Source organism: Actinia tenebrosa, unplaced genomic scaffold, assembly GCF_029948245.1.
Source record: "Actinia tenebrosa isolate PJP-AT-01 unplaced genomic scaffold, QUT_ActTen_1.0 PGA_scaffold11__36_contigs__length_13525064, whole genome shotgun sequence".
NCBI lineage: Eukaryota > Metazoa > Cnidaria > Anthozoa > Actiniaria > Actiniidae > Actinia > Actinia tenebrosa.
Window position 1 is genome coordinate 8,591,699 of NW_028292571.1, and position 10,528 is coordinate 8,602,226.

General features: G+C 37.1%; 1 protein-coding gene and 1 pseudogene across 1 annotated transcript; both read left to right on the top strand.

The window, feature by feature from the left end:
• The first annotated feature begins 7,314 nt into the window (after positions 1-7,314).
• LOC148912477 (uncharacterized) lies at positions 7,315-9,046 on the top strand. Its single transcript, XM_089027180.1, has 2 exons — positions 7,315-8,964; positions 9,023-9,046. The coding sequence occupies exons 1-2, from the start codon at positions 7,360-7,362 to the stop codon at positions 9,044-9,046; spliced, it is 1,629 nt and encodes a 542-aa protein (XP_088883306.1). The 5' UTR covers positions 7,315-7,359.
• Positions 9,047-9,120: 74 nt separating this feature from the next.
• Positions 9,121-10,312, top strand: LOC148912478 (uncharacterized; annotated as a pseudogene).
• The last annotated feature ends 216 nt before the right edge of the window (positions 10,313-10,528 follow it).

A 10,528-nucleotide genomic window follows, 5' to 3' on the forward strand; every position in this document is an offset into this window, starting at 1 on the left:
AAAAGGGAGTTGATATTCAAAGTTGTCATACAGTATTAGGAAAACTATGAAGTTTCGTGAAGGTCGCACGTAAACTTAAATGAAATCTTACGAAACAAATCTATCTTGGCAGGGAAAATTTATCCTCCAAGGATACATCTCATATTTCGCAAAAGTTTCAAAAAAGCTATACATCCTCTGGCGTAGATTATGGACAATATTAACGTAGCTTTTGAGACTAAAATATCTATATGAAAATTTTGATTGCAAACTCTTTTTTTATGATACAACAAAGATTTTTTTATATATATGAATAGTAGCAGGACGTCACAGTGAGAGACCTCAATAACCAGCCAGCGACGCTTACCATATGACCAGTAAATAGTCCTGGTGAGATGCTATTGAATAGAGTCTAGAAGGCCATGCAGTGCTTTTCAATACCAACTGATATTATTGATTGGATCTTGGCAATCATTCCAACAACGCTATCGATCCGACGCCGCGGTACCATCTGCGCGCTTGATATCAACCGAGTCAATAAGCGAGAATGGGAATAAACCTACTCTTTATTTACCTTGGGCAGACAGAGCAGAAAAACGACAAGGCTGCTACTTTCGCAATTTTTTTTCTTTATATTTCCTTTTTATGCTAAAAAAAACTTTTAGTGTTTCATACGTGTCTCTTGTGCTTTAAACTTTTCACAAAATTCTGCTAACCTCGAGCAATTCTACTTCAAGGTATTAGCGAAAATGTTAGTTTTTGTGCTAATCAAAATATCATCTCTTCCAACGTTCAGGGCGTTATATCTCAAATACACATCCCTTAAATTTCCCCAAATTTTGGTATTTTGTTAATCAGCCCCAAAAGAGCCTGTTTATGAAATATAAAGCTTATTAACGCATAAACGTCGAAAGTAGAACCCGTTTTTCTGCCCTGTCCCTTGGGCGTAATGTTTTCCCATTTCACACCACGTAACATTCCCTCTAGAATATAAATCCTTTGTTAACCGGTTGTGTACGAGAAGACACATGAATCATTCGTCGGGAATCCAGAGGTAAAATGATATCGTCGCCCTCCGCTTTTTTTCTGGAAGCGAAAAACGAGCGACAGAATTTTACCACTGGGTTACCAAAGGGGTTGCAAATGAATATGATATACAACTTAAATTAAAAAAATTATTCTCAAGGGTAAAATGTTAACATGAGGTCTGAAATGGGGAAACATTTCGCCCAAGGTAAAATCAGGTCTATAAAAATTGAAATTGAAAATTTATTGAGAAATTAAAGGAATGTTTAGATTAAAATGAGAGTGATAATGAAAATATGAACAAGAATATGGGAATAAGAATGAGTGCAAGAGAATTACAATGAGAAGGAAAAATGCATAAGAATGAGAATTTAAATTGGAACGAGGGAAAAGGAAACATTATGATAGTAAAAATATATACGAAGATGAGAATAAATATGGGAAAGTGAAAAAGCTTAAAAAATGGGAAATTTTATAAGAATGAAATCGAAACAATATGCGAGTGAGAATGAGATTTGGAATTGAAATAAGACTGAGGTGAAATTAAGAATCATATTGATAAGTAAAACTGGGAAAAAAGCAGGAAAATACACTAAAACCTTAATGAATTTCAGGCTAAAGAAAGAATGAAAAACTAAAACAAAACAAAAACAAAACAATGAAAAAGAACAAAAAGCAAAACCCCAAAGAAAGCAACTAAAATTTATTCTTTATTTCTACTAACAAAACATAGATTACTTTTTGCTCTGCTGTTATCTTGAGGCCCTCAAGTATTTTATTATCTACTGGCAACTTTATTATCTGGTACAGTAATCCATCCATCGTGTGTCTGGTAAAAATAAGAGTTAATTGTGCCTTAGGGGATAATATTTTTCTTTGTTTCTCTAGATTTTCTAATTTGTTTGCGGATACAATTCAGTCGGCTTCAATTTTCCTTTGAAAGAAGTTGTTACGAGTAGACATTTTCACCTCTAAAAATATTATAATCGAAAGCTCGAACTGGCCGGAAATTCGATGACTTCTTTAGGATCCAAATTATCAGGCGATTAATTATAAGTGTGGTATAATCTTCTAGTATGTCTGTGGGTAACGAAGGGAACTGATGGACGACGAACCAGCTCAAAACTGTTTCCTAGTAACACGTTCACACCTCTTTTTATTTCAAAGTGCCATACTAACCAACATGGCGGCTGTATTCGCCTCATATCTTCAAGACAAAGAAGAAGCTTCTTCATCTGATTTCATCCCCCCCCCCCTCCCTCCCCCCAAGATGCACGATGCGGAGCCATAACCAAGTTGAAAATTTTATATATTTTCAAACCACCATACGCCCATTTCAAGCTCTCAAAAGATCTAGAGCGACTCATTGACATTCACGTGGTGAATTACCGGGTGCGTAGCACTTCTCTGACCTGCAGTTTCTCATGCTCTGATACGTTGAAATCAAAAATGAAACTTGCTTTACCATAAAGTATATATTCCTTTACCATTAGTGCGACACACCCTTATAATATTTCGTAGGCCCCGAACGTAATTAATATGTCTACTGAACAGTGACTGGATGACAAATGAACAATTCCATCTATAGGCAGGGTCGTGACGAATATATTTTTTCTGAATTTGTACACAAACATTTGACCCTGATACAAAAAGTTTGTTGGCGAAAAAATCTTTAACCGTAATAAACATACCTTTCGATCCCCCAGAAACAATTCAGTGCATTGATTCTATAATTCAATTTTAAAATCCCGATATATCTAGCTGTGTCTATATATTCCAAGCATGTGTTCCCTGATCCAAAATCCCTCGTAATGATGACAATGAATTAGGGGCCATCTATAAACTTAAATAACACTCGTAAATGCGGCCCAAAATTAAATGTATGGTGCAAAACGATCTGGTTAGAAGTGCGCTTTGCTTTGCTTTATAAACCCTGCGAGCTATAGTATTAATAATATTACATGGCATAAAATTAATTCGACCAGGAAAATGGCGATTTGGTCACCGGTTGTTTTCGTTCATTTTATTTTTCAAGTTCCACGTTTTATGATTTGTGCTTTTTTTTTTTTTTTTTTTTTTTTCCTTCCTCTTTTTATGTTGTGTTGCTATCTTAAATAGTCAAAAATATTACGATTCCATTTGTTTTCATAGCGAGAATAGCGATTAACAAAGGACTATATTCTGGGTTTCCTTTAAAGGAAACCATTGAGACAAATCCGTTTCGTTAACAATGAGTAATTTGTCTGCCTGGTCTTTTCAGTACTATTCAATCCATCGCTAGATCTCGGGCCACAAAAACGTTCAAAAAGATCGGTCGATTTACTAGGAAAAGGAGCTACAAAAAAAATACAGGTCGACATCACTACATAAAGAAAAGGAAAAGTTAAAACAAAGGAACAAAAAAGTCCAGCCACCAGTCAACATCACTGAGATAATATGTCTGGAAAAAATTGAAATTATGTTAAGTATGGCGTATATGAAGTAACGACATATTCGGTTCTTCCTCAGTGGTTTGACATTTCATTGTAATTTGCTTAAAGTGCTACTACGACGAAAATCGCTCAAACTTGGATTCAGCTGAAACTTCCTAAAAATACTCTTTAAAGGTCCAATAATCACTGTATGAAGTGTTTTCTCGATATTCAGTACGAAAGTATGATATTTTTACGATTATTTTTTGGAGTCTGTGACGTCATACACTCAACATCAAACATTGCTACATATATTTCTTTGTATATAAATCCTTAATTTATTTTATTCCTATGAAGCCCAAAGAGTGGCTAATGTGCTTATTTCAAATTACTTGTGACTATAATTTATATTTTGGGGTGTTTGGGTATTTCTTTCTCCCTTTACTACTTATATTTTGATCATAAACTACAAAAAAATGTATAGATCAATACTCTTTTATGACAGTTTTTCCAGGATTATTTTAAAAAATACTGCCAAAATGCTTTCAAAACACTCGAAGGCAAACTATCACGTTTCGAATTTCACTTAATATAACTGAAACGGATTATTTTACATATAAATATTCAAGACTTGTAACTTTAATCTAAGAAAATGCATTCAATATGGTGTTAGAACTGACAAACATTCATGTTGAAATATAGAGTTGGTTGTTTTGTAATTGTAGTTGAGTGATTGATGTTTTCTGAAAAGTCTCGGGTAGGTTTGTTTTGCATATTTCAATTTTGTCTAAAGCGCCGAGGCCCCGTCCACGCTATGCCGGATAAATTTGAACCCGAATTTTTATTTATTCGGTTAGGCCTACCGTCCACACTAGTCCGGGGCGAATCCGGAACAATTCTTCACCGAAAACAAATTTTCGAAATGGAACCGAATGAATAAGAATTCGGATTCAAATTTATCCGGCATAGTGTGGACGGGGCCCGAGTATTCATGTCAGTTTTCATGAGAGATAAGAGAATACTTAAAAAGATCTCTTTTCCAGGAAGCTTTTAGTATTCGCCACTTATCAGAAATATACTAATGGCTTCGGTTTTCCTGGTCAGAAAGAAGTGTTTTGTTTTTTTTTTTGTTTTGTTTTGTTTGTTTTTGTTTTTGTTCTCTTTTTGTGACCAGATGATAAATAATTTTTTAGCTTCTACCCCCCATCCTAGTTAAAAATGTCATATGGTTCTGACGATTAATTCATCCGCCGCCAACAAAGACGGCTCTTTTGAACTCCTTTAGGAGAACAAAAAAAAAGAGCTCCTTATGGTCGAGACCAATAATTTATGACTTTCAGATTCCTGGAAATTGCCGAACTAATAACCTTACTTGTCAAATTTGCCCTCAAGATATTGATAAATAGATTGAATTCTCGACATGTGCCTCTCTTATCTCCAGCTAAGTCCTGAATAATTATATTTTATCTTCTGTTGGGCTATTTCGGCTAGTCATTCCTTCCTGGAATATAGTACTTTTGCGGTTCCTGATGGTTTATCCTCGCGGACACAATCAAAAAAAGTAAAATCTGGTAAAATTTGGAATACTTTGAAAAAATATGCGGTTAGGTGCTTTCGTTTGACTTCGTTAATACGTCTTTCTAGTAAAAATTTCATGATCGTTCAAATGAGTGTCCAAACAATCGAAAAGGGTGTAACATTTAGCACATTACACAAAAGAAGCACAATTCCTACTTAAGAGGCTGTCCGCGTAAGAACGGATAAGGCAAAATTTGACCCATCACCGATTTTCCTGATTTTCTTAGTAAAAGTCCACTATTATATGCAATGACCAATTATCACATTTATTTGGATCAATTCGGATTTTTAGGTACTTTACGAGACGGTTTTCGATGACACCTCAAAACTTGCAAATTCACCTTCGGGAAAGCTGCGATTAAGCTGTACATATCGGGCGCCGCCAAAATTTTTTTACTGACTTAAATCAACTGAAAATTTTTACACATGAATTTTATAACTTTTGGTTATAATTCAAAGTTTTAACGATTAAATTTAATAAAATTTTCACTGAGATATGATTATTTAAATATATATACTAAAATTCCTAAACGCGTTAGGCGCTAAAATACCTGCAGTTGAAGGCGATTTTCTCGAAAGTGGGACCTAACCTAGAGTTTAGTCTATTATAGCTCAAATGCACTAACACCAGTCTACAAACTTATGAAATAAAATTTGTGGGTACTCTTGTTTACGCGCCGTACAAGAAGTCGGCAATTCATTAAATTTCGCCAGGTTAAGCAAAACCGATAATTGCCGGTGCGATGAAAAAAGACCAAGTTTGGAACCAAAACTAACTGAGTATATCAAACAAGTCATTAAATACCAGTTTTGCCTTTAAGTAAGCATGTTGAGTCTTTTTAAACATTTTAAAAACGTTTTTTAAAACGATATTTTTTTTTTATTGGTACGATATGCAAATTAGGTTCAAAATTTGCATCAAACAACATGAAAGCGTGAGGTTTTTTCCACTTGTGAACCTATATTATATACTCTATATTTCCAATCAAAACAGAAATAGTTTTTTTTACCAGGATATGTAAATGCGACTTTTCTCTCTTTTCTTCGATGATTTGCTAGCATTGTTTATTTGTACTAAAACTTGTAGATTTCTTTTAATTAAAACCAGACTGAATGGTATTACGTAGCAAGCTAAGTCTTGTGAAGCCTTGTCATATTTGTTCGAGCTACTTTTAACTAATGATGTATTATGTTGAGAAATGTCTTCTTTGCCGACCCGTTGTTCTTTTTACGAAATCTTACAGACGGAATGTGGATCCAGTAGGGGCACTGACGCACATGTGGTGCTATCAGAGTGCAATGCTAGTATTTCTGCTCATTTAGTGAGCTGTCACTTGTCCCAATGCTTAGATATTACAGAAAGCGAATTGATTTTAGCGAGAGCTGGAATCAGAGGCTTATCATCAACTCATGTCGCATCCATCACCATATGTCCAAAGCACAGGCATCTTTTAGGAAGATTCTGGCGACCACCGAAGTCTTGTCAATACCCGAATCATTCTGGTAAAACTACGAGCGTGGCGGGAAGACACGTTATAAATTGGCAAATGGCCGAAGAAATACACCTTTTACTTGGTATATCTACAGCTGTCGGATCACGTAAGTATTATCTTTAATGTACATGCAATTATCTTCGCCTTTTTTTAGTTTAAAGTTAAGCAAATGTATATCAAGGGCGTAGGATGAGACCCCAAACTAAAACGTAAAACTAAAAACTAAACTGAACGTAAAACGCAATGCGGGCTATTTTTTGGTTTGTTTTTGTTTTGGTTTGGCGTTTCGGGGCCCAAACTTGAATTTCGTTCCCCCCCCCCCCCCCCCCCTCCCCCTTTTTTAACGCATTCAAAAGATTAAATAAATTGCAGTTCTTTAATCGGACAACCAGTGATCAACATAATGCCAGTATAATATGCTTAAGTTGAATATAGGCGGATCTTTGCTATAAATGATCTTTTGATTCAGCATTTGTTTTATATATACATAGCTGTGTGTACTTGTTGCCGTAAGAAACATGCTGAGCGTATTCAAGCTAAGAAAAACATAAAGACAGCCCATCTCGATGATCATTAAAGGTTAGTTTACGAGTTCAAATATATCCATTATTTTACAACCGGTTGCTTCCTTTTCCCTTTTTGCCTGACCAAGTAGGAAAGGAACAAATAATACGCGGATTTGCAATCCGCGAGTTAAACGAGGTGTTTCAGTAGTCTTACTAGTCTTGCAAAGATGGGTTACAATGTTGCGTTTTCATTCCCATAAAATTTACATTTGATTCTTTTTGCTAACACTTTAATGTTACTTTTCATTTACTTTTAGAGCCGCAAAATGTTACGCGAATTCGGTGATAAGCACACATACCGCAGATATGAAAACAACTCCTTTCCGTGAAATATCGACGCCTGATTCACCCATGCTCAGTCCATGTTGGACTCCAGGAATTGGCCATACTATGGCATACGGGAACACCAAAAGCAAAGATGTCCTAAATGTTTATAATACAGCAATGGATGACATCGCAAGAAAGATATCTTGTTCCCGAGAACCTTTGGATTTACAGATTAATTCTTGGAATGATGTTAATGTAAATCACCAACAACATTTTATCCAGAAAGCAACTGAAGACTGTATGCTTGTATGCGATGTAATAGCTCCAAACCATGGCCAACAGCTGTTTGAGGCAATGGCGTCTTCTAATCTAGGAAAGCTGGATGACGAAACTAGAGTTGATGACCTAGTGAAAACTCTTATGAATGCATATAAAAATGCTAATAACAGAAACACCAAAACCCAAATCCTCAGTCTGTATGCATACAAGTATTCAATCAGCACTTTAAAGAAAATACACTTGCCGTACGGAAAATTGTCAACGCGCCAAATACACAGAGCAAGATGCCACGCAAAAACCTTAGGACCAGGCACTGTACCTGAAAAGAAGAAGTATCATCGTGAGAGGGTTGACATGAGCAAAGTGGACCATTTCATCGAATTCATAAACCGTCCATACTTTTACCAGGACGTGTCATATGGAAGCAGAATCTTGAAACTCGACAATGGTGAAACCATGGAGATGCCGAACGTTGTGCGTACCGTAACGCGGTCGACGATGATAAGCCAGTATACACAGTTCTGCCGAGAGGAAAACTGTGAGCCACTAAGCCGTTCCACGCTATTTAAAGTTTTAGACGTCAGGGAAGCATCTCAGAGAAAATCATTACAAGGCCTAGACAACACTGCTGCAGATGGATCCGCTGGTTTTCACACAGTTGAATTGATAGTTGATAATCTTGAAAAAGGAGGGTTGACAAGAGAATGGTGCATTGACGTAAAGGGAAAGCTAAGAAGTGCAAAACGCTACTTAAAGACTGGTTATCGTGTGCATTGCAAACCAGAGGAGTCCACATGCCCTGACCATTGTCGTAAATTTGCATTAAGCGACGAGAATGACTCCGATTATCAGGAAAAATGTTCACACCAACACTCTGAAGTTTGCAAAGACTGTCGCAATCTTATAGATGTTCTTGATAACATAGAGTGCAAAATACAAAGCTCATTATGGAGCCCTTACAGCAAGGAGCAGCGAGAAGATCTACAGTACGATTTCAAGCAGGCTCGCTCACACATCTTGCAATGGAAGGCTCACATCCTTCGATCTGTTAACCAGGAAGCAGCAAAGCAGGATTGCTTGAAGATAATTACCAACAAACCGAACGCAGCACTTATTGTAATGGACTGGGCAATGAAGTTCCAGCAGCTTAGATACCGTGAAAAGCAGTCCGACTGGTACGGTAAAAGAGGGTTAAGCTGGCACATATCTACAGTTATCTCCAGCGATACGAAGAAGGAAGGTTCGTTAGAACTACAGTCATATGCCCACCTCTTTGATACGTGCCAGCAAGACTGGTTTGCAGTATCTTCAGTTATCGAAAACACGCTGAAGGTCATCAAGATCCAGAAACCGCATGTTACCCAGGTTTATCTGCGGTCGAATGAAGCCAGCTGTTATCATAATAACGCTCTAATTGCTGCAGCAAAAGATATCGGCGAGCGAGTAGGTATAGCTGTTTGTCGATACGATTATTCAGAACCACAGTATGGCAAGGATGTTTGCGATCGAATTTTATGCCCGATGAAGACATGCATCCGACGGTACTGCAACGAAGGAAATGACATTCTATGTGCAGAGAATATGAGAACAGCACTTTCAGAAAGGCCAGTAAAAGGTACGTCTGCATGTGTCTGCGTAGTAGATGAGGAGAAGGAAACCTTGCAGGTTAAGAAAATAGATGGCTTCAGCAAGTTACATGATATTCAATTTGAGGAGAAAGGCATTCGTGTTTGGAAATCTTACGCAATAGGTCGTGGTAAAGAAATTCCTTTTACGCAGCTAGTCTCACAAAGCCAGGGAAGCACCGATCTCAAGGTCATTAATGACTTTTTCGCTCCTAAAGATACACGAGTATACAAATGCAAGGAGCCTTTACCAGAAAGATCAGATGATGACACGGATTTGGAGCTAGACATTTTTGAGTGTTCGGAGCCGGGGTGCGTGAAGAGTTTTCGAACCTTTTCAGAGCTCGAATCACATTTGGACATCGGGGACCATTCTTTAAAGGAAAAAAGAAAGGAAACACTATATGATAAACTAAGGAGGGACTGGGTTGAAAGGTTTACCACAGCAGTCAACATCACTGAAGACGAAGCATGCGCTACTATTAACGTTACAAATGACAATAAGTCATCGTCACCAAACTAATGCTGTTCAGATGGGCTGGGCCCTATCCAAACCACGATGTGGATCTTCGAGATTTTCGGATAATGTCAGAAGCTACTTAACTGCAAGGTTTGATATTGGTGAGCAGACAGGACATAAAGCAGACCCTCAAAAGGTTTCTACTGATATGCGGAATGCGAGAGATGAACAAAATAATCGTTTGTTTACAAGAGAGGAATGGTTAACAAAAACACAAATACAAGGTTTCTTTAGTCGCCTCGCAGCTAACAGGAGAAGAAAACAAGGATCTTCTACAACAGAAATTGACCTTGAGTGTAAAGAACTCATGCAAGAAGACGAAGAATGTGAACGACAAGCACTAATAGCAGATATTGCTAATGAAATCAAACCACAGCATCCAATATCATACGACGCCTTTAATCTTTGCGAGTGCGTACGAGAAAACAAGTTGTGTAAATTCAACGTGGCAATACTAAAACAAATCTGCCATCATTTTGCCATACCTTTCAAATCGAAAGACAGAAAGAAAGACCTTATTGCAGAGCTTATGTCCTTTATAGAGGAGTGCACGTGCTTTGTACAGTAAAATATTTTCTGTATAATTACTGTACAAATGTTAATGATATATTTTAAAGAAGTGCCACCGAGGAAGGAGCTGAGGAGCAGTACTCCCTGTTACCCCTGTTACGCATGCACGCATTTGGCCAACCTGATATTAGCAGTCTGAAAGCTCATATTGTACGAAGTATTGGCAATAGTTAAAGTTAGTTTTTGTTGATGAAGCTAAAATGTATTTGACAGA

Bases quoted from the DNA above. Each gene is read 5' to 3' on its own strand.
- LOC148912477 (XM_089027180.1), top strand. From the start codon at position 7,360: ATGAAAACAACTCCTTTCCGTGAAATATCGACGCCTGATTCACCCATG. The intron at 8,965-9,022 runs GTTTATCTGCGG...TAATTGCTGCAG, and splicing joins AGAAACCGCATGTTACCCAG to CAAAAGATATCGGCGAGCGA.